A 22,278-nucleotide genomic window follows, 5' to 3' on the forward strand; every position below is an offset into this window, starting at 1 on the left:
TCTCCATCTTCTGCTGCTCAAAACAGGGCTGTTGCACCATCATTTGTCGGGCTTTTGCTTTCATGTGTCCTGAGCAAAGTTCCTTTGCAAGTCCCATTATGAGGTTCCTCTGTGACATCATCTTACTGGTGCATTTCTTGAACAGGCTTGAAGCATTTGTGGCAGCCAGGTTAAGAATATTACGAAACACCACCAATGGCCATCATCATGTAGGAGCTTACACTGAATATTTCCTCACTATTTGATCAAGCACATCTACTCCAATCCTGGTTCTGTTGTGGTACTGTACGCAACGGTCTCCAATTTAGCCTCAAGGCCATTTCTGATGTTGACAGCTGTGTGGATTGTGATTAGAATGGAGACATTTTTCCTTGGTTAGCATTGATAGACTGTTAGGGTTACTCTGTCACATTTCAGCACCTCTTTAGTGTGAATGGCCCTTTGCTCTTCTACAGATGGAGGAAGCTCTTGTCTACTCTTATTTACTCGACCAACAAGGCTGGTTTTCTGGGCCTTTAGTGCCTTGGAAAGCTCAAGAGAAGTAAAGAAGTTATCAGTGGTGATATTTCCCCCCCTCAACACAAGTTACCTGTATTAAATGGGGAAAATATTAGTGTTTGTGAGCCATAAGCAAAACAACTTAAACAACTTCTGTAACAGAAATGTCTCCCGCTGGCTAGCAGCCATCACAGCATCATTGAATGTTCATAATAGTTAAGAATTTTTTTTATTAAGGTCTCATGATGACACCAATCTATTTTGAAGCAGGATACAATTGTTTTAATTTCACAGATACATTTGTTCTTTTTTTACATTTCGAGTTTGGATGTATAGTTGCAGAGAAGTTATCTTGTGTCGGTTTAGTAAATGAACTCAATCATTATAGTTATAGTGTCCTGATGTGTTTTTATCTATTCCACAGATTTATTTTTTGATATATCTTCAATGATAATCCAAATTATATAAAAATAATGTCAAAGCAGTCAAAATAACTGCCTATGGCAGTTTTACTAGTTGCAGAATTCTGGGGGCCCAGTGTTAGAGGATATCTCTTTTCTTTTCTTACAAATTTGGAATTTCTCCATGGATAACTTCTCTTTCAAGAGATAACCTTCACCATAGTGGGAGCAATAGAATCCATAACATTTGGCACGTTAGCATTAACGCTAGTGACCAGCTCATTGACTAAGGGAGACCCCTAAAGGACAAGACCTGGTTAACAAAATCACACTGGTGTTCAAACATTTGTGTGCGCTGAAATAGTACTCTAAAAGAACACATAGCAATGATCAGCCAGCCCCTCATCACACACAGTAACCTTGGAAATGTCCAGCCCCTTCAAGATTAGTAAATTTAAGGTGTTTCGTCTATTGTCTGTGGGCTCTGAGACATGCTGAGCCAACCCGAAGTTGTCCAGTGTGTTACTCAGGTTTGTTAAAATCACCAACAATAATTATATGGTCGAAATCTACACAGATCATAAACAGCAGTTCACTAAAATCCTCATTAAAGTCTGCACAGTATTGGGTAGCTGGTAAAAATGTAAGAACATGACTCTGGACCATCAAGTAAAGCCACATATTCAAAGGAACAGAAAGTTCCAAGAGATCACTGTTTGCTTTGAAACTATTTATTAAATAGAGCAGCAACCCCTCCCCCACTTCTGTTTAGTCTGGCCTCGTTGATAAACAATTGGGGGTGCAGCTTCTAAAAGAACAGTATTACTGCTTTCACCCAACTGTTAAAACATCAAGACTGTGTTCAGTGATAAAATTATCCTGGGAAGAGACTGGACCCAGCACATACCAATCCCAGCTGTGATGTGTTCTGTTATAAGGCTGTAGAGACAGTTGCTTTCGCCTTCGAGGCGGGACAGGTAGCACAACTTGGGGAGAGATTGGTGGGTGAAGATGAACCACTGAATCCGTGTTTCCAGCAAGGTGATCTTCTGTAGGAGTTTGTGGTAGTCATCAGAAGTTTTTGCTGCTTGTGGGCCACATTGAATTGACACTCACAAGATCAAAAAAGTCTAGAAATATAAAGGTAACCAGTCCAATCTACCACAAAAACACACCCAGTGATTGATGAATGTTCAGGAGCCACTGTCCATGAATTTCCTGGGGGAAAAAATTAGTTTAGACAGAAAATAGATTAAAATGCAAGGATGGAAACAAAAGTAGGAAGCATCTGTCAGAGAACAGCTGATTTATAATGAGCATGCAAGATAAATTCTATACACATATTATGAATATCATAGCAATCTCCATTTACAACTTCTTGCTCAAAATGTGAGCAAATTGTCCCAAATTCAGGGCATATTAACATGTTTTCATCCATCTTTTGCACCAAAGCTAATGGAGGTACATATGACAGACACACCAACAAACAGGGCTACAATACACAGTAAAAAATGTATCACTTCTTGTTGGGAACAGGTATAGAGACCAGTTGCCTGTTGACCTGTCTCAACTGAGCATCTAGCGTCTCTGTGGTTAGCGATAGCTCTGCAAGTTGAGTCTGTAGGTTCGTAATAGTCTCATTTAGCTCCTCTTCTTTGCGGCGAGAGTTTGCACTCTGCCTACTGTACTCCAGAACCATACATCCACCACCAACGAGGAATATGAGTGCCTCGCCGAGCAACTCTGCACCCAACTCTGAAGCCGCATCTTCATTCAATGGCTTTATGGTTGCATCCCGAAAGCCCACGATCCGCATCTTTGTTCTCATCTCTATCCAGTGGTAAACTGAAGACAAATAACACAGCATACAATAACAGTCAAACTTTCAATAAGATATTGAATATTTTTCAACTTTGCTTCTATTGAAACAAACAAAAAAGTCATTATTTTGGATTTGTTCCCAGTTGAATAAAGATCTAAGACTTCGTTTATAAACACAAAAATCATATTCCATCACAAATTTTGCTAATTTTGTTTAAAAGTGCATGAGTTCGATTTTGTCCTTGATCAAGATTATCCATCAACTTGAGAAATTGAGAATACGGTATCAAGATACAGATTGAACAAGGTGACTATTGTTCAGATGTGAATTGGAATGAAGACAATAAAAGGATGCCTCAAGTTGACAGAAAATGCACTTGCATGCTGACTGTAGAACTGTCAGAGGTGCTGCATGTTTCTGTAACTGAATGTTCAAGCATAAGCCATCTGCAACAAAGGTTACAGGAATATAGCACCCAAGCAGGCTAACAAAGGCAGGGCAGTAACAATGCCACCCCATGACCACTAAATCATCATTTCTCCACTTGTGAGATTGTATGATACCAACAACACAGCTGAGGCAACACTTGGTTTGAAAAACCAAATGGTAATAAACTGTCATCTTAACTGTTCAGTGGTATCCTGCACTTTGTAGAAGAGCACTCTTCACAGATGAGTCCCAGTTTAAAGGCACCAAGTGGCAGATAAGATTCCAGTGTTTAGATTTTGGACAGGGAAGTGAAGAAGCCATCTCTAAAAAGGGGGCTGGTCTGCAACATCACCTTTCACCCATTAACAATAAGGTCCTTTCAGAACTCCAAAAACGATTGTCTCAGTAGATTAACCCAGGTGATGTGTCTCAGTATGCAAAGATGACATTCACACTTCAGCGACCCCCCTTTGGAACCCCCTTGAACCCCAATCAACCACTGTTGAGGAGCCAGACAGGTTTCAACGACGGTCTTTGGAAGGTGAATAGCACTGACCACACCGCACAGGGTTAACAACCTGGGTCAACACCAGCCTCCTTCAGAACTGAAGAAGCCTCAGGAAACGTTCTTTAAGTCCAGTGGATTGATTGAAACAGCTTTGGATAACCCGGTTCTTTCTTGTGTGTGTGTGTGTGTGTGTGTGTGTGTGTGTGTGTGTGTGTGTGTGTGTGTGTGTGTGTGTGTGTGTGTGTGTGTGTGTGTGTGTGTGTGTGTGTGTGTGTGTGTGTGTGTGTGTGTGTGTGTGTGTACACATACATATATGGTACATTTGACAGTAATGTTGACTTTGACCTGGATGACTGAGAACCTACACAGAGGTCGGTTGTTACTGCAGGTGTACAATCTAGCGGTCATTGGCGGGTTTTAGCTCCTTTACTCACGCTTAGCTGGTGGCAGACAGATGTAATTCCTAAAGAAGTCGCTTCTCCGGGCTCCAGCTTTTATTCGGTTCGCCACAGGTTTACTGAGCTGCCTCACTCCCAGATAGAGGAGCTTGGCAATGGGGAAAGCTCCGACTACCATCTTGGCGGAAATACTTGACTACAGTTGAACGGAAACACATCAAGGTTACGTGATGACGTTAAATGACTCGCAATTTTATTCTCATTTTTTTCCTTATATGTGAAAATGAAGAGATTTACAAACTAGAACACCGTTTCAAATATTTTCTCTCATGAACGGATTGTTTGTTGGCACGTGTATCCTTTGCTAAATCCATTTTCGTTTCAGAGCTGAATATCGGAAACATGAGAAACGACCGGTTGAATCTGCGTTCTAAAATGCCGAAGTCAAAATTGAAGAACAAAACGGTGTCCTTTTTTCACACGCATGTATTAAAATGATTTGGTTTTTATTCTTTTCTCTCTGGTGTAACGGGTAAAATCAATAGAAATAGTGTCCGGGTGAGTAATCTATTGGTGCTCTTATTTTGTAGTTTGATGATCACATCCGGTCTAAAAAAAATTTTTTAAAAACCCACACCATTTGCATTTATTGTTTTATAGTGACTTTATTTTTTATTTTTTTTGCATACAAAACAGAAGTACAAATTTATTTATTTTTTTCAATTTCAACCTTCACTTTTTGGCTGTAAAAATAAAAATTGTTTTCAATTTGGGTTGCTGTCTATTAAAACGAAAAATCAAATAACCTTTTATCTTTTTGGTGTACTTTTCTGATACGAAAATGAAGGATACACCGACCATTTAGAAACACAAAGTTAAAAAAAAAAATTTTTTTAATCCAACATATTGAATAAAATGAATAATAACACTGCTTATACCTTCTTGGAATAGGGCAAACTTTTCCCAAATGAAGGATGAGAAGTGGGAACATTAGTGGGAAAAGAATGTCACTGATTGGATATGATGGACTGAAAACGAATTTATCTCTTACTAAAAAAAAAATAAAAAAAATTCTCAAATAGAACTACCGGACATCAAAAAATGTTTTGTGAAAACTTATTATTATCATTATTAATAATAATAACAATAATAATATAATAATAATATCAAGTATACTTATAATAGAATTCATCGATCCCAGCCCTTACAGGTGTCATCTGGACACTTGTGAATGTTTTACCTGTCCAGCTGTGGAGGAAACACCTGGATCGGGTTACAGCAGGGAGAGTTAGAGGGGCTGGACCGAAAGCCGAAATAACTCTCAGCTAGTTGTGCAGCTATGACTAAATGTCTGGAGCAACCACCGCCAGACGGAAACACGGAGCTCGGAATCCAGCTTCAGGAAGACAAGAATCCCTGAGCACGGCTGGGGTTTCAGTCTAAACTCGGGACGGAAGAACGAAGAAGCTTTTCCTACACAGAGGTAAAGAAGTTTTTGATTTGTCTGCTTACGTACGTGGGGCCGTGTCCGTCCACGCAAACAAGCGCCACGCTGCTGTGAGAGGTGAATGAACAGGAGGTTACGTTGTGATTTAAAGTCGTGGATGTGTAGTAATGTCGATCTATTTTTTTCCCACACATTTAAGTTTCAGCTCCAGCTATGAATCGTGATGTAGATGCTTTCTTATAAACGTTTCTGTCCACCCCCCCCCCTTTCATTGTGAGGGGTCTTGAATGTGAGGAGGAGCTTTTTCTCAAAATAATGGAACCCAGCTGTTGCCATCCCGACCTGGAATGTCTGTCTCGGTGGACAGAGGAGTCCAGTAGATGACCGGTGGACAGAGACAGATGTGTCCAGTAGATGACTGGTGGACAGAGACAGATGTGTCCAGTAGATGACTGGTGGACAGAGACAGATGTGTCCAGTAGAGGACTGGTGGACAGAGACAGAGGAGTCCAGTAGATGACTGGTGGACAGAGACAGATGTGTCCAGTAGATGACTGGTGGACAGAGACAGATGTGTCCAGTAGATGACTGGTGGACAGAGACAGATGTGTCCAGTAGATGACTGGTGGACAGAGACAGAGGAGTCCAGTAGATGACTGGTGGACAGAGACATATGTGTCCAGTAGATGACCGGTGGACAGAGACAGATGTGTCCAGTAGATGACTGGTGGACAGAGACAGAGGAGTCCAGTAGATGACTGGTGGACAGAGACATATGTGTCCAGTAGATGACCGGTGGACAGAGACAGATGTGTCCAGTAGATGACTGGTGGACAGAGACAGATGTGTCCAGTAGATGACCGGTGGACAGAGACAGATGTGTCCAGTAGATGACTGGTGGACAGAGACAGAGGAGTCCAGTAGATGACTGGTGGACAGAGACATATGTGTCCAGTAGATGACCGGTGGACAGAGACAGATGTGTCCAGTAGATGACTGGTGGACAGAGACAGATGTGTCCAGTAGATGACTGGTGGACAGAGACAGATGTGTCCAGTAGATGACTGGTGAACAGAGACAGATGTGTCCAGTAGAGGACTGGTGGACAGAGACAGATGTCTCCGGTAGCTTCAGACATCCGTCACACGCTACAGCCTGAGCTCCTGGAAACAACTTATATTGACGTTGTAATTCTGATTTTATTTCACAGTGGTGGTTTTAATATATTATTATTGGATATTCACGACATTGTAACCTGTTGACATTAACTGATATTAAAAGATTCTGTGATAAATGAAAACCAACCTTAATGTGGTAACATTTGAGTTCCTTATTGTTCCTTATGGACTGTTTCTGTGACTGAGTGTTAGGAATTTGAATGTGACATTTATTAGTAGAGCTGATTGTTAAACAACTGCAATCTGCAAACAAACTAAATCTTCCTGTCAGAGCAGGAATATGGAACAGATCCAACTTTTGGCCTCTGCCCTGAGTCTCAAAACCAGCTGAGCAGCATTGTGTGATGCACTAAGCTGTTGCCTAATGAACAGCTCACGCTGAGATTGCCTGTAATCTGACTTTAAAAGTGATCAAATAAGTGCAACACACACATTTAAGCAGAGGAAAACATTTTTTCACTTCTTGGCAGTGGTCCTGTTCTACACTGTTCACACTTCAGCATCAGCTTGATACATTGCAGAAATTTAATAGTGCATGCAATCGGTCAGAAATGTGTGTCATGTTGTGTTGTACTGAGAGATTCCTGAGTGGTGTGTTGGGTAGAAATAGATTGCTCTTGAAGTTAGTTGGATATTTGTATTGTGTAGGATTTGACCTTTTTAATTTAGAAAAAAAAAACAGACATACTTTAGTAAGTGTCTGCAACCGCTACTTGTTATGTTCATCTTGATAAAATCAAAACGGATGTATTGTCAAAGGCTGCATGTCTGACAATCAACTATTACTGGCATCAGTAGAATGTGTAGTGGGTGTGTATGCTATAGCAAGCAACTGCTCTTGATTCATGTAGGCGGACAGGCTAGACATTTCAGAGAGTACGTTGGAGCAAAGAATGTCGTAAAAAAATGGGTGGAGTTTTTATGCCTGGGAAGCTTATAGTTGTTGGATTCTGAGGTACAAGTTGTGACTAATCCATGAGGAATTTATCAGGTAATTCAATGGATTTCTCTGCGGCTTACTTAGGAACACATTTTAATGCAATAGATAATGCAGAAAACAGCAGGACCTGACCGGCTCATTTCCTCTAAAGATCATTGTGACACAGATTCACAATGATTTACAGAAATATTAGACCTGTGTTTGCAGAACTAACCTTGGCTTTATTGTTGTGTCACAACCCTGAAACGTCAACAGTTTGTTTCAAATGTTTACCAGAAGATAGAAGTGAGCCCGTGTAAACATTTGATCCAGTGTTATTTTTGATGACGGCATGAAAATACCTTGAGTGAACTTTAGGTGAGTTATATTCCATCCATCCATTTTCTGTAGTTGCCAGGTTGCAGGGAGGCTGAAGCCACATGCATTGGGTGCTTGACACCAAACATGCATTTTGTTTTCAAATTATCAGAATTATTATGTATATATAATAATCCAGTTATGTGTGGTTTTTTTAAATGACCGATTGAGCTTCCTCATCAGATATGATGTCCAGGTGATGCTTATCTATACTGCAAATATTGGTTACAGTATATTCATGTACACATCTATACACTTTTGTATAATTATTTATTTATTTATTCATTTTATTTTCTTCTTTCCAGACATGTTATTACAACAGATTTTACTTCCATTAGTGTTGAGACATCAGCAACAACATCCCAAAAGAAAAAAAAAGGGTTGACGGGTAGAAGCCTTTGGCTTGTAAGGTCCCCGTCCCCAAAATCAACAACATCTCTCTCATTGCAACACACAGTCAACCGATTCATACATTGCATGTCAAAATTAATTTCAATTATTTCATTTTATTTTACATTGTTGTATTAATCTGTCCATTTTGTCCAATAGGCGTGCATCTTTGCACACCTCTTTGTCAGTTCTTGAGAAGAGTCCAAATTTTGTGAATGTTCATTTTGTTATTCCTTTCAAGGGTTATTTCTGGTCAAATTTATGTTTTAAGTGCCGTTGGAATGTCTTGCTTTGTGTGGCTGAGTTGATGTTGCTTTCTGTGCCTTCCACACTCCTAATCACTGGCGTCAGCATCACGGTTTCTGGCCTTCACATCCAAACTTTTTCCCCATTTCTCCAGCTTTTGGGTGATATCCTCCTTGAGCCGAGTATTGGACTCCTCATGCAGGTCACTCATCCTGGCTATGGCATCATTCAACATGATATCCATAGCCTCCTTATACACCCTGGCCGTTGCCATTATTATATCCCGCCTGAAAGCGGTGATGTATTGTTATTGTCAGTGTTTTTGTGTTCGTCCATCCGCCTGTCTGTCCGTTCGTTCGTCTGTTAGTCCACCAAATATCTTTGCAACCGTTGCAGATAGAAAAATGAAACAAAAAGCACATTACTCAGGCAGCAAAGGGGATGAAAATGAGATGATGAGCTTGACCTTGAGAAAACTAGGCCAAGGTCAAATTTCAACTTGTGTACACTCAGGAACCGGATAAGAAAGGAAGATGAAGGAGAAGGCCAGTGTGAGTAAGACCGTAGATCAAAGCTAGGGCTTTAATCAATGACAGTAGGTCAGAGCACTAGCTTTGATCTTTGACCTATGCAAGAAGTCATGTTAAAATTTTGAATTTAGGGGACGTTGCACTCTGTGACTGCCTTATTTTATGCTGATACTGTGTTTAACATTAATAACAATTAACTAGAACCAAGGCAAGATATTTGGTGGACTAACGAACGGACAAACGGATGGACGAACACACGAACACTTACAATTACAATACATCACCGCTTTGAAGCGGGATGTAACAGAGTCATATTCTTACTATGTACCTGTATACACATCCTGATGAAACTTTTCCCCATCATACTTTAGCCAAGATCTAAGGCAGTGCCTCTCTTCCAACATGTGAAATTATAGAAGCCCATGAAACATCATTTAGTTTGTCTTCCCTGCGTGATGACAGATAGCTTAGTTTAGTCATGTTTTAGGATATACCAACAGAGAAAAGTTAAAAGCAATGTATCTAGGACATGTTTTTTTGTCGGGGATTTTTTTTTATGCTTCAGTCTTCACCCAGTTCCCTGCTAAGAGTGAATGAAGATAAAGCCAGAGGCTGGAGGAAGGATATGATGTAGATTCCAGCTACAGTGAGTGTGTGTGGTGTTGTGTGTGTGTGCACAAAACAATCTAGAGAATTATTTAGATTCATAAACTGGAAATGTTGGTGAAATAAAACTAAAGGAAAAGAGGGAGGACATGTAGACACACCCTGTCATTCTGGAAAGCTAATGATTGTTGTTTTTATTCCTTTAATATCCGTTTTTCTTCCCACAGAGCTTCGCCTCTCTGAGTGTCTATTAACACATTGAAGACTTCTCTGTGGTCATAGCCAGTAGTTTTGTTAAGTATTCCTTCATGGTTTCATTCTTTCATCTTGGCTTTACCACTCAAGAGAGCTAATTAGTAGCTAAATGGTAGAAGCAGCTTATGTTGTAATCATCACTGCGCTGAAAACGACTTGAAGGGAAAGTGAATGTGAGGTTTTCCAAGAACCGTTTCTTGAGAACAAAATCAAAGAACAGCAGATCAGCAAAACTGCAGACAGCACTGAAGCAGAAGCTACGAGCTGTCCTCTGTTTGGAAGATAAACGTGTCTGTGGTTTTACCAAAAATAAAGCAAAGCATCCCCCTTTACTGTCTTTCTTCTTTGAGGTAAATTATATAAGATGGCTTTTCTTTGAAAATGTATACAGTATATTTTGTGTAAGAGAATAGAGAGACATATTGCATGTTTCCTTATGTATACTTGAATTTTTTGAAATCTTTAATTTTCCAGGCCTAGCCTACGCTTAATTCATCCTTATTGATTTGCACAATGATGAAGTGTTGATGAGAAAATCGAAAGAATGCAAATGACAAATACAAGCTGTCAAGATAAGGAACAGAGACAAGATAATTATTTTAGGCATCTATCGCCTCAAGACATCAAAATAACACAAGAGAGCAGGAGATATGGGACAAGGGAAGTAGAATAAATGTATTTAATTATTGTTAAAAAATTTAAATGAAATAAAATTGTTTTCTGGTGGTGCAATGAGAGTGAGTCATTAAAAACAGGTTAACACTGTGACAACACAGCTAAAGCAGTCATGGGGCCAGAGGAGAGAACAGACATTCACAGGGGGTACAATGGCGAGGGAAGAGGTGGAGCGAATGAGTTGTCAGGAAGGAAGGAGGGAGTTCAGTGAGTAAGTGAACAACGTGACCTTTGTAAGGCAGTGAGAGTGTAATCTCTCTTTGTGTGAGCTGCTCTTGACAAAGATAAGTGTTCCAGACTGTGTGTGAAATAAAGCCTCACTGGGAGGAGTGGTGAGGAATTGGAGACTGTAACAAGCCCAACCGAAACACCATGAACCCCTGCCACAGCGCAGCACAACACCCTGAAGAGCAGCCATTCTCTGACTGTGCTGTTTGTCAGTGTGGTTTAATATACAGTATGTTCCCTCTGTTCTTGACTAAGTTCAAATATTATCTGAGGCATATCCAGTGACATGTATAATCAAATATTGATTGAGGTTGCTCTTCTTTTAAATCCACATGATTTCATTTTGAAAGCATCTCACCAGGTCTATCAATAAACTAAAATGGCAAAAAAAAAATATTAGTATGACCTACAGTACATCATATATTTTCAGGTTATTTTTTAAATGAGCTAGTTTTGGAGCTATTACCTCTGGGAAGGAGATGGTCTTTGCAAGAGTTTGTTTATTTATTGTTGTTGGGGTTTTTTTATTGATTTATTGTTTGTAGGATCACGTGAAAACTACTTGACAGATAAAAAGCTGTATTCACTTTTTTTTAACAGCAAGATTTTTATTATTTTATTATACATACATTTCTCAGTGTGATTAAAAGCCAGCAGAATGGTTTCATCAAGACAGAATCCACTCAGTTTTGGACAGATTAAAAATGTTTTTTTTAAACTTTTTTGTCCATTTCAAGTACTTGAGGGATCACTGTGAAACTATGACAAATAGCTGACAATACCTAAAGGGAGAGCGACTGAATTTTGGAGTAGATCTACAGAAAGGTTTTTGAACTTTACATTTTTTTGTAAGATTATTTATTTTTCCTTGAGCCCTGAGGGCAACCAGACGCAGAATTGTCAAAGTTACGTGGAAGTACCTTGTGACAAGGTATGTGTTTTTCCTCAACAACTGAAGAACATGTCTTATAAATAAAATAAAAAAGGATATTGAACATTCGATAGAGATAAAGGGCAGTTACTTCTAGCTGTGGTTTGTTGTTGGTTTAGGAAATACACCAATGCAGGTATCAGAAATGCTGAGTGGTCACATAGGAGGGCATGTGGTCGAATCACCATTCACAGTGTGTTGCTGTTCTCAACAGGCTGAAAGACTGACCTTGCGTTTTCTTGCCTGAATATGCTAAGAGTGCACAGCCATTGGTTTATTTTAAGATAGTAAATGAGGGACAGGGTTGTAAAACATTTTTATTAGCTACCAACATGAAAATATTTACATTACAGTCTGATGTGATAACATCTATGACTAACATGACACTGGTCTTCAGAAATACACCACGTTTCATTTAAAGAGTCACAAACTGTTCTTCTTTAGGGACTACCTAAATTTACTTAACCTCGATGCTGCCAAGAAAGTGATGTAGATGTATCTGTTGTCATACTGCCAGATTACGTAACGGTGTCTTTTATAAGGCTGTGAGAGGCCTTCACCATAAATTGTAGGTTTATTTCACCCCTGACAACATGGTTAAATCACTTTTATTTGTCTGGCTGTCTTTTTTCAGGTTTACACAAAAAGCTCTTTATGGATTTTCATTTGATTTTCTGGGGGGTTTTGTTAAGGAAGAACCCAATAAATTGGTCAAAAGTTATTGACAACTTGGGAGGAGGGACCCTTTGGAAGGAATTCACAGCCCGTGCACGACATCTTTTGTGTGCTTGGTGTTGAGTTAACACCTGGCACCGCAGACAAAACGGTTGAGTCAGCAGGCAGGACAGACATTGCAAACGTCTTCCCAAAACTGTGATGTCAGTTAGTCGTGTGATCCAAGTTGCTTAAAGCATGCCTGCATGTAGCTTATAGTGATGGAGAAAAGCGGGGCTTGTTTTAACACGATGGAGTCATGATGTAAAAGGAATCTGTTCACGGTGTCAGAGCATGAAGTGGCGTGAAAGAGATATTAGCTATAGCAGCAAGACAGAAAGTAGAACGCTGCTTAACTTAACTTTAAGTCATATTTTTTGGTATCAAACCAGACGACTAAAACTCAATCAAATTAGAATTTTAGTGTTGATACCCTCTATCCTTGGCTGGATGTTTCAACTTAATGTCTTTTATCTTGAATGGAGGTTAGTCTTATAAGATTGTCAAACTAATATTTGAATATCTGTTTCCTTTTTCAGGAGCTGAAAAGTTTAACCTTACCACCATGAGTTCTCAGTCAAGCTTTGGCAGCAGTATGCTGTGTGAGTTTCTGCAAAAAATTGTCTTTTTCCTCAGTGTCTTTGTCCACATGGAAATATTAATGTAATGGTGTGTGGGGCTCATGTGGTTAATTTTCAGTCCAAACCATAAATGATGACCTAAATGCATCAATGACCACCGCAGACGAGTTATCCAAAGAGTTCAACTCAATGCTGAAGGAAGCATCCTCCAGCAACACACAGGCTGAGGTATGAATCCTTCTTATGCTTAAATTTTCCCATTTTAGCTGTTTATTTTCCACAGATTGAAGTTATATTGTCTGTAGTATTTAAGATTTTGTGTATATGATAATGTTTCTCTCATAACTAGCTTCTAACAGCGGTTGTTTTGTACTTGAGGGTTTATTTCTTCACTTTCTCAGAAGACAAAATGTCTAATAGAGGTTTATGTGTAAGTGTTTTAAGCTAAAAAGAATAATATTATAATATAATGAAGCTAAAAAAACAATAATATTCTAACTTCTAATCATCTGACCCCAAAAAAATGTTGATATTCAATGACAAAATGTTCTATGAGGCACTCAGAGACTCATGGCTGATGCAATTATTGAATGCCAACAAAATAAAAAACGCATTTTGTTTCTTCTTTGTTAGAGTTAAACTATGTTCTCATTGTCTTATCCAGCACATTAATATATTAATTCCTGAACCATATTTATAGTGAATGCATCTCCCTTTCAGGTCTGCTCTCCAGTCTCCAGAGAGAAGCTTCAGCCCTCTGGACTGTCTAGCCCCTCCATCTCCACTCGGGGGTCAATTGGCAGCAGCGCCATCAGCTCCAGCCCTCAGCCTTATTCAGCGAGCTCCACAGCCGTCCGTTCCTTGGACTCCGTCCTCTACGGCAGTAATAATTCACCAGCCTCTCCTGTGTTCTCCACCAGCCCACTCTCATCCCCCAAGATCCACCGAGAGCCACAGTTCCCAGTCGCTCGAGCTGGGTCTGACAGTCATTCATATGGCAAGCATAGCCCCAAACACTCTCCTCACATGCCCAGACATGATTTACCCTCCGGTTACGACAGGAGCCCACACGGCTCACCCACTTACATGGAAAGAAGCCCCTGTCCGAGCCCCACAGCTGCAGCTTGTGATCATCCTTTCCAGGTGGGCCGGAGGTCACCTCGGCCAGACAGAAGCCCCTCTCCAAACCCCATATCACCATCTTTTGACAAACCATCCCAGTCCACCCCGTTCCACTCTCAGAACCTTCTGAGCCCTTATGATAACAGTCAAATGGGCCGCAGGTCACCTCGACCGAGCAGAAGCCCGTCTCGCGGCCCTGCGGCTCCATCTTTCGATCAGCCTTCCCAGCCGGCCCCGTTCCAGTCCCAGAGCCTCCTCAGCCCTTATGACAACAGTCAGATGGGCCGCAGGTCACCTCGGACAGACAGAAGCCCCTCGCCGCTGAGGCGTAACATGCCCAACACCCAGCCAAAAACGTTCAGACAACCTGGTGAGTGCGTGGTTGGATTAGTCCAGCTGTAAAATAATTGTTAATAGTTGTTGTTAACCAGATAATCAGATGGAAACATTAAACTGTCAGAATATACTTAATTCTACATGCAAACTGGGCAACTGCTTCAAGAATCTCCATGTTCTCTTTACCCCAAATGGTGATTTTAGAATTTTTAGTGACATGGACACAAAATTTTGTAAATGCTCAACATAATAATCAAATTTTTCTAACACATTCAATAATTGTGAATAACTGAAATGACAAAATTTCAAAGCAAAGCTACCCAGAGGAATGTTGCCTACATGTAATTGTAGGTTTCATGTCTCATTTCTCTTTGCCAGATTGTTCTGAAATAAAATAAATTGGGGAAGACCTGGTGGGAGAAAGTTGTCAAATTTCTTCGCTCATAATTCTCTCTCTCTTTGTCTCTCTCTCTCTCTCTCTCTCTCTCTCATTCTCGCTCTTGCTCTTTGTTTTTATCTCTCTCTTTCAGATGAGGGTGTGCAACAGCAAAAGAGTCCCAGCAAGTGGAATGAGACAGATCTGGACGTGTCCTACGAAAGGAAACCTCACCACACCTACGACAGTTAGTTGATTTCAGTTCCCATGCTGTTCTACTTGCTTGTTCAAATGGGTTTTTTTTCTTTTTATAATGAAGTTGGGGAATTATTGCAGTCCCGACAAACAATAGGAAGGCACTTTCCTAAATTAACGCTTTCCTGTTACAGAAACAGAGTGGCTTCGACCATCTCTTCCAAACAGTGGCTGGAGAGAATCCAATCTTGATGGTCCTTCTCCAACACAAAGCCCCAAAAGCCCCAGAAAGGTGGGTGGTGACAACAAAGAAACTTTCAAAACTTCATTCTAAGGCTGTGTGTGTGTGTGTGTGTGTGTGTGTGTGTGTGTGTGTGTGTGTGTGTGTGTGTGTGTGTGTGTGTGTGTGTGTGTGTGTGTGTGTGTGTGTGTGTGTGTTAGAATTAAACTTATATATACAGTAAGAAAAAAGAGATCATGTGGTCTTAAATTAAGGAAAATAGTTGCCTGCCTCCATACTCAGAATCTTTTTAGGCTCTTGTTTCTGTCCTCTTTATGAATATTAGTCAAGTGGTAATTTTCCCTGTGTATATCTTATTATTCTAATTCTATTTCATTCTGTTTTTATGCTGAGCAAGCATTCGACATTCTTTCATTTCCTTTCCAGAATCCTCGCTCTAAAGCCGTCCAGTATCCCCATGGTTCTCTCTCTCGTAACACACGTGTTTCAGTACCTCCAGATGTTTCTTCACCGGTCCACTCGCCCTACCATCCTCAACCCATCACCTCCCGTATCTCCATTCCCCCAACTTCTACTCAGCACCGTCAGCGCAGGCCAATCCCTCTTTCCATTATAATGCGTCTCCAAAACCCCCACTGGGGAGCGATGCAAAGTCGCCATCCCAGAGTTCTAGGAGGAGAAGGTGATATGGCGATTTACCAACCAGCTGAGCTCCATCCGAGGGAATTCTTCAATAAACCTGTCACCCATCCCCACCCGCCTGAGCTGAGACAGCCAGTTGTGTTTAATGATGGTACAACACGTCTGTACAATATGCTCACATTGCCCCTCTGACTTGTGTTACAGTTGTGTTTTGGTTTCTGTTGCAGTGCTGAATCCAGGTGATGTTGATGCAGAATTAGAGAGGTTGGACTATGTTCATCACATGCCAAGGGTTTTGGAAAATCCCAGCATGACAGGGGGCAGCAGGGAGGTGGAGCAGGAGGTGCCCAGAGCTCCTCGTCCCCTCAGTCCCACCAGGCTGCAGCCAGTGGTGGCTCCTGAGGCCAATAGCCAGGAGATTCCTGACTTGGAGGAGCTGCTCCGCATTCGAGCAGAATTTCCCAGGGCTCTGAAAAAAAGAGGCTCTGTGGACCGGTCAGTGCCCCTGAAGAAGGCCTCCCATTACCAGCCGAACCAGTACAAAAATCTCATTGATAAGCTTTTTCGGAGGAAAGACCTGCAAAGAGGGGAGCATGGTAGTGAGTCCAGCAGCTCTTCTGAGGGAGAGGAAGGGGCTATGCCTCCTACTCGTCTACCTCAAACACCCACAACGGTTCCCCATGACTTCAGGGTAAGAAAAGGTCCCACACAAGCTCAAAAAAAGAAATCTTGCCATTTATTATGATAAAACAGCAAAACAGTTATTCTTGGATTTTCTCAGTGACACCACTGAGAACGAAACGACAATGATTATCAATATAAGATGGCCAGCGTTATGTTTTGCTTTAAGTAACTGGACAGTATTCTCAACGGTCTAATGTTTTAAGATAGGATAAGATATACTTTTGATCCCAAACTGGGAATTTTACAAAGGTTTTCAGTTTTTAGTTTTAGTTTACACAGGTTTTTATCCTGTTTGTGCCTTCAGAGCTACCATTCTATTCTGCGGCGGTCAAACAGAGAGCGGAAAGGCTCTGGGAAGCGAGCGCGACTCAGCCCACTCGTCCTGCTGCTGGACGGAGCTTTGGTCGGTGAAATGGAGACGGTGCAGAAGGCCGCACAGAAGGTGTGTGTGTGTGTGTGTGTGTGTGTGTGTGTGTGTGTGTGTGTGTGTGTGTGTGTGTGTGTGTGTGTGTGTGTGTGTGTGTGTGTTAATCTACAGCTATCTTACCTGCAGTAGTAGTAAGTATACCTTAAAACTAAACTGAATTTAAAAAAGAATCAGAATAATCCTAAATTAAAATTGTAACCATGGAAGCAAAAAATTCAAAGGACCATTTCAGGAGTTTGTTGTTGTTTCATGAAAAATATGCAAAAAAATAAATAATACACTCTTTTGAGTTCCAGAACCCAGATAGGATAATTAAGATCAAACAGATGTTAGAAGGAAACCTATAACATGATTGTGTGAATTTACAGCAGGAGTACAGTTCAGCTGACGAGTCCACTCTGTGTTCATGTGTGATGTTTTCCACAGATCAGTGACCCCAGTCAGCCCAATGATGAAGGCATCACTGCTCTTCACAACGCCATCTGTGGAGGCCATTACAATGTTGTAGATTTCCTCGTTCGTATTGGAGCCAATGTCAGTGCACCAGACAGCCATGGCTGGTAAATATGTTACGTCGTTATGTTATGCCATTAGGTTTGAGCTGAGAAGATCAAGTCTTTGTGACAATGGGAGCCGATGATGTGTCGTCATGTGATGAGTTCACATTTCATTCTTGTATTCTTAGTATGTATTTATTGACTGTGGGCCCACAGGACTCCGCTGCATTGTGCGGGTTCTTGTAACGACCGTCCTCTGTGTGAGTTTCTGGTGAGGAATGGAGCAGCTGTCATGGCCATGACGCACAGCGATGGCGCTACTGCCTCCCAGAAGTGTGACCCTTACGCCGAAGGTTTTGAGGAGTGTGACACCTTCCTGAGGGGTGAGATGATCAGGCCAACACACACACACACACACACACACACACACACACACACACACACACACACACACACACACACACACACACACACACACACATATACGAGCTGCATGAGTTCACTCATATAATATAACCTTATTCATTTTTTACTAACCTTCATTCACTAATGGGAAAACCTAGGGTTTCAACTTTATTGGTCAATATTCTCATTCAAATGACCTTTGCTGGAACAAAAGTGGATACCTTGTGTTAAAAACACTGCAGTAGGACGCATTGTGAAAGTCATCAATAAACAATATACAATTATTTATGCTCATGACTTTTTAACCAAAAATAAGACTAAGATAACAAGGAAGGATGTTTATTAGGAAACACCTGACCTGGTCAGTAAATGATAGATCTACTTAAACTAAAAAAAGAACTTTGCCACCCCAGGTGTGGAGGAAGCCATGGGGATGGAGAACAGCGGGGTGCTGTATGCCCTGTGGAGCTATCCTGCTCAGGCAGCTGATGAGCTGAGCTTCAGGGACGGAGACATGGTCACCATCCTGCAGAAGCCTGAAGGCTCAGACTGGTGGTGGGCCTCACTCTGTGGCAGAGAGGGCTTTGTTCCAAACAACTACTTTGGGGTAAGACACACAAATGAAAGGCTTAACAGAATTAAACATGATGTTGTTGATATATTTTCTTTGCTTTGTTTTTTTCTCCAGCTTTTCCCAAAGGTTCGACCGAAAACTCTCTGCTGAGTCATCTCATGATGGTCAACGTAGGTCAATCTTGTAAACAGAGTGTTAAGCTTCATAGCATTACAGGGATGTTTAAAAGGAATGTGTTTGTGTAATTGTGATGATGAAAGGTTGCAATGCTGCAAATGTTGCTGATCTGTCAGTCAAGTAAAGTTGAAGTCTGTTTTCATTTTAACATCATGGACAAGGATAAACATTTAAAATTTGTATAAGCTGTGCTGATATTTCTTTAGGAAAGCTGCAACTCTACTCTGTGTTCTGAGCTTTGTTCCAGTAAGATCTGACATTTCTGGCTAGTTATGAGACTTTAAAGTGAGGCTGTTGTTGTTCAGTCCACTCATCAGCAAGGTGAGTGTAGGTTAATGCTTGTGACACACAACTGGATTACTCAATTTAGAAAAAGGCTGTCTCAACAAAAGAAAAATCAATCTCATTATTGAAGCAGAGCTTTCTTCTAATATAAGCATCTAAAGTTGCTCAAGTGAAAGAGGGGTCGGCAAATGAGGAAGTTTATTGTGAACAGCAACAGTTTCTGACCACTGCTGATGGACTGTAATAAATAACACTTTTTTGAATTTATGAAACGTTTTACTGCAAATGCAGCTGTAGACTAGGTATCAGGAAATTAATCCAATTATGTTTTCACTGACAGTGGCATGTTGTGGTGGATTCATTGCCATAGAATGAATGAATGCTATTTTTTTGTTTTTAGTCAGTTTTCAGTGCAAAGAGGTGTTCTTAGGGACTGCTGCAAATTTAAACTGTTACCCCTTCACACACACACACACACACACACACACACACACATGCACACACACACACACACACACACACACACACACACACACACACACACACACACACACACACACACACACACACACACAGTGTCCAAGCATTTGCACATTCAATAAATATTTTAATATATTTTTGTTTCCCACTGAACTGTCCTTTGCTGACCAGTAGATGGCACTCATTGTCAAGTATTGTACACATTTCTGTATCGCTAATGAAGTACTGCATCTAGTGTTCATTGCTACTACCAGCATAAATAAAGTTGCAATATTTGGTAAAATGTCTTTGTTTTTTGTCTGAATTTCTCCCTCTGCTCTTCATTTACCCAAGAAAGCACTCCAACAACTGACCGTGTTTCATCATGAAATAATAACCCATACTATTTTTAATAGTATCAATATACTTAATCGTAATTATTTTTGACGCAAGTTTTTTAACTGTAGACAATCTGGTTTTAAGAAAAACACTAAGACCTGCATCACCATTCAACTCCTTTTTTGTTTTTGTTTATGTAATTTAATGTGGATTGTAAAAATTGATGACGACGATGATGTTGATGATGATGATGATGATGATGATGACGACGATGATGTTGATGATAATGACGACGATGATGATGATGACAAACAGAGACACTCATTCACATTTGACCACACACTTGTGGTGTGCAGCTGCGGTGTTTCAGATGTTCTGCTGAATAATTCAATTGATTTAAGTGGAATCAACTGTCCGCTGACCTCTGGTAGCAACATCAGGACAGTGTGAAACACATCTCTTGGCCTTAGCTTGACGGCTGTGGTGAAGGAAAGAGGCACACACTGGAAATGCTCATCTCATTTTCATTAATAAAACAGGACCTTTTTTTTTTTTTCAGTCTAAGTCAACAGACAAGGAGGTGCGATCGTGTGATTATACCACCGTGGGTTCAATTCAGTGTTCTGTGATGAAATGCCAGCTCACAGATGATTAATGAGTTATTCCGTCAAATTGAATGCAATTATTTGCATAGAGAGAATGAAATTTCTGTTATCAAGTTTTTATTTTGTGTGAAGTTAAGTAATAGTTGGATTAAATTATTGAGAAAGAAATAAAGTGTACAAGATGACTGAAAGCATAAAAGAAACCTGAAGAAATATTTATTATTACACTGATGTTACGTGTTCAAGCAGAGATCTTTTGCTGCTACATTGAGACCCTGTCATTACTGATCAAAATTAACTTTCATTTATTTTTATTTATTGGAACCGTTCTGTGCCCAGTCTTTGGTGAGGTTACACATTTTTATTTTTATCTAATTCTATTCATTACACTTCATTCTACCACACTGGTCCCATCACCTCTGCAGTGTCTTTCACCACCTCGTCTGACATGGCAGGTTGGTCCTCAACTACAGTCAAACACTCAAGCAGCCAGAGTAGATGGGTTTTGCTCACATGAAGAAAGAAACAGAAATGGGGAGGCTCTCTTGAGAAAAAGAAGGGACGAGATGATGGTGAAGCAAAATGGGAAGACTGAATGAAGAGTAATAATAAAAGGTGAGTGTTACAGATCCCACCGCACAACTTTCTGTGTGATGGGACACCTGCCAGAGGAATGCATGGGTAATCTATAAATCGCTCATCAATGTCAAATAAGATTAATTAAACTCACCCAGGCAGATTAAGACCTGAAATCTATTCTGATGATAGTAAACAGAGGGAGAAAAGAGAAAAATGTCCAGCATTGAATTTTAAAATATAAAGCGGACTAAATAATACCATCTGTGCACAAAGATACTGCTGATCTGTCTTGTGTGTAAGATTCCTTCCTCTTAAGATAGCAACCGGTAGACCCACAGGTCATCAATGTTGCATGTTTTGCTTTTTAAGTATTGAACAGATACCCCTCTCAGTTAAATTTATGAGATTGGTTCTGTCAGACCAGAGGCAGGAAAGCGTCGTATCATGTGATCTCTGCAAAGAGCCGACACAGCCATGTTTCATTATTTAGGGACAACAAACAAGAGTGTATATATGTGTGTTTGGTGACTCTGTCTGGCTGTGACAAGAGCTGGATGCAATCATACCATGGCATGTTTGTTTTCCAGCAGTCCAGAAGTGGACTGGACTGATATATCCCCCTATTTCAGAGGATTGCATGTGACAGAGAGCAAACTGCCTTGGAGGGAGAGTCTGTATGTGTGCATTGTGCGCCCACATTTTTGCATGCATGCTCCATTCTCATTCAGACACTGAGGTGAACCGACAGATCCGTGGCCTGGCACAAACATGAAGCTTAACGGAGCCCAGCCAGGCCTGAATCAAGGGCACCGAAAACATAGAAAAAAAAGTCTGGAAAGAATTCATCTGGAATAAAAAAGTATTGCAAAAAACAGATTGTAAATACGGCCATTTCACTTCTGTTTCTTTGTTTTATTTCCCAACTGTGGCTATTCTAGCAAAGCTATCCATCTGTGCTCCTGTGGAGTAATGAATAATAGAGGATTGCTTGTCCTCCCTCGCTCCCCTAGTTAATCAGAGCTTGCCTGGCTGCCCTGTTCTCTGCCACTCTTCACTTTAATAAATCATTCAGGCCTTCAGGACAACAAGTACGCCAGTAGAGGCCAAGACGGGGCCATGCTAGTAAAAACCCTGGCATCTTCTCTCACCACAACCTCCTCTTCCTCCATTCCAATCATCAGACACCGTGCTGTGTCACTAC

The 22,278-nt window shown here is 40.7% G+C and overlaps 2 protein-coding genes across 2 annotated transcripts; one reads left to right on the forward strand and one right to left on the reverse strand.

Annotated features, from left to right (window-relative positions):
* Positions 1-777: 777 nt before the first annotated feature.
* opa3 (outer mitochondrial membrane lipid metabolism regulator OPA3) lies at positions 778-4,234 on the reverse strand. The gene is made up of 2 exons (XM_068317836.1): positions 4,093-4,234; positions 778-2,744 (listed from the first exon to the last, which is right to left on the reverse strand). The coding sequence occupies exons 1-2, from the start codon at positions 4,232-4,234 to the stop codon at positions 2,416-2,418; spliced, it is 471 nt and encodes a 156-aa protein (XP_068173937.1). The 3' UTR covers positions 778-2,415.
* Positions 4,235-5,358: 1,124 nt separating this feature from the next.
* On the forward strand, positions 5,359-19,858 carry ppp1r13l (protein phosphatase 1, regulatory subunit 13 like). Its single transcript, XM_068318161.1, has 13 exons — positions 5,359-5,539; positions 13,093-13,155; positions 13,253-13,362; positions 13,855-14,626; positions 15,123-15,215; positions 15,358-15,455; positions 15,831-16,197; positions 16,274-16,737; positions 17,035-17,172; positions 17,584-17,717; positions 17,871-18,037; positions 18,473-18,666; positions 18,748-19,858. Exons 2-13 carry the CDS (start codon positions 13,119-13,121, stop codon positions 18,781-18,783), a joined length of 2,610 nt encoding a protein of 869 aa, XP_068174262.1. The 5' UTR covers positions 5,359-5,539; positions 13,093-13,118; the 3' UTR covers positions 18,784-19,858.
* The last annotated feature ends 2,420 nt before the right edge of the window (positions 19,859-22,278 follow it).

Source organism: Antennarius striatus, chromosome 6 (genome assembly GCF_040054535.1).
Source record: "Antennarius striatus isolate MH-2024 chromosome 6, ASM4005453v1, whole genome shotgun sequence".
NCBI classification, from domain to species: Eukaryota; Metazoa; Chordata; class Actinopteri; order Lophiiformes; family Antennariidae; genus Antennarius; species Antennarius striatus.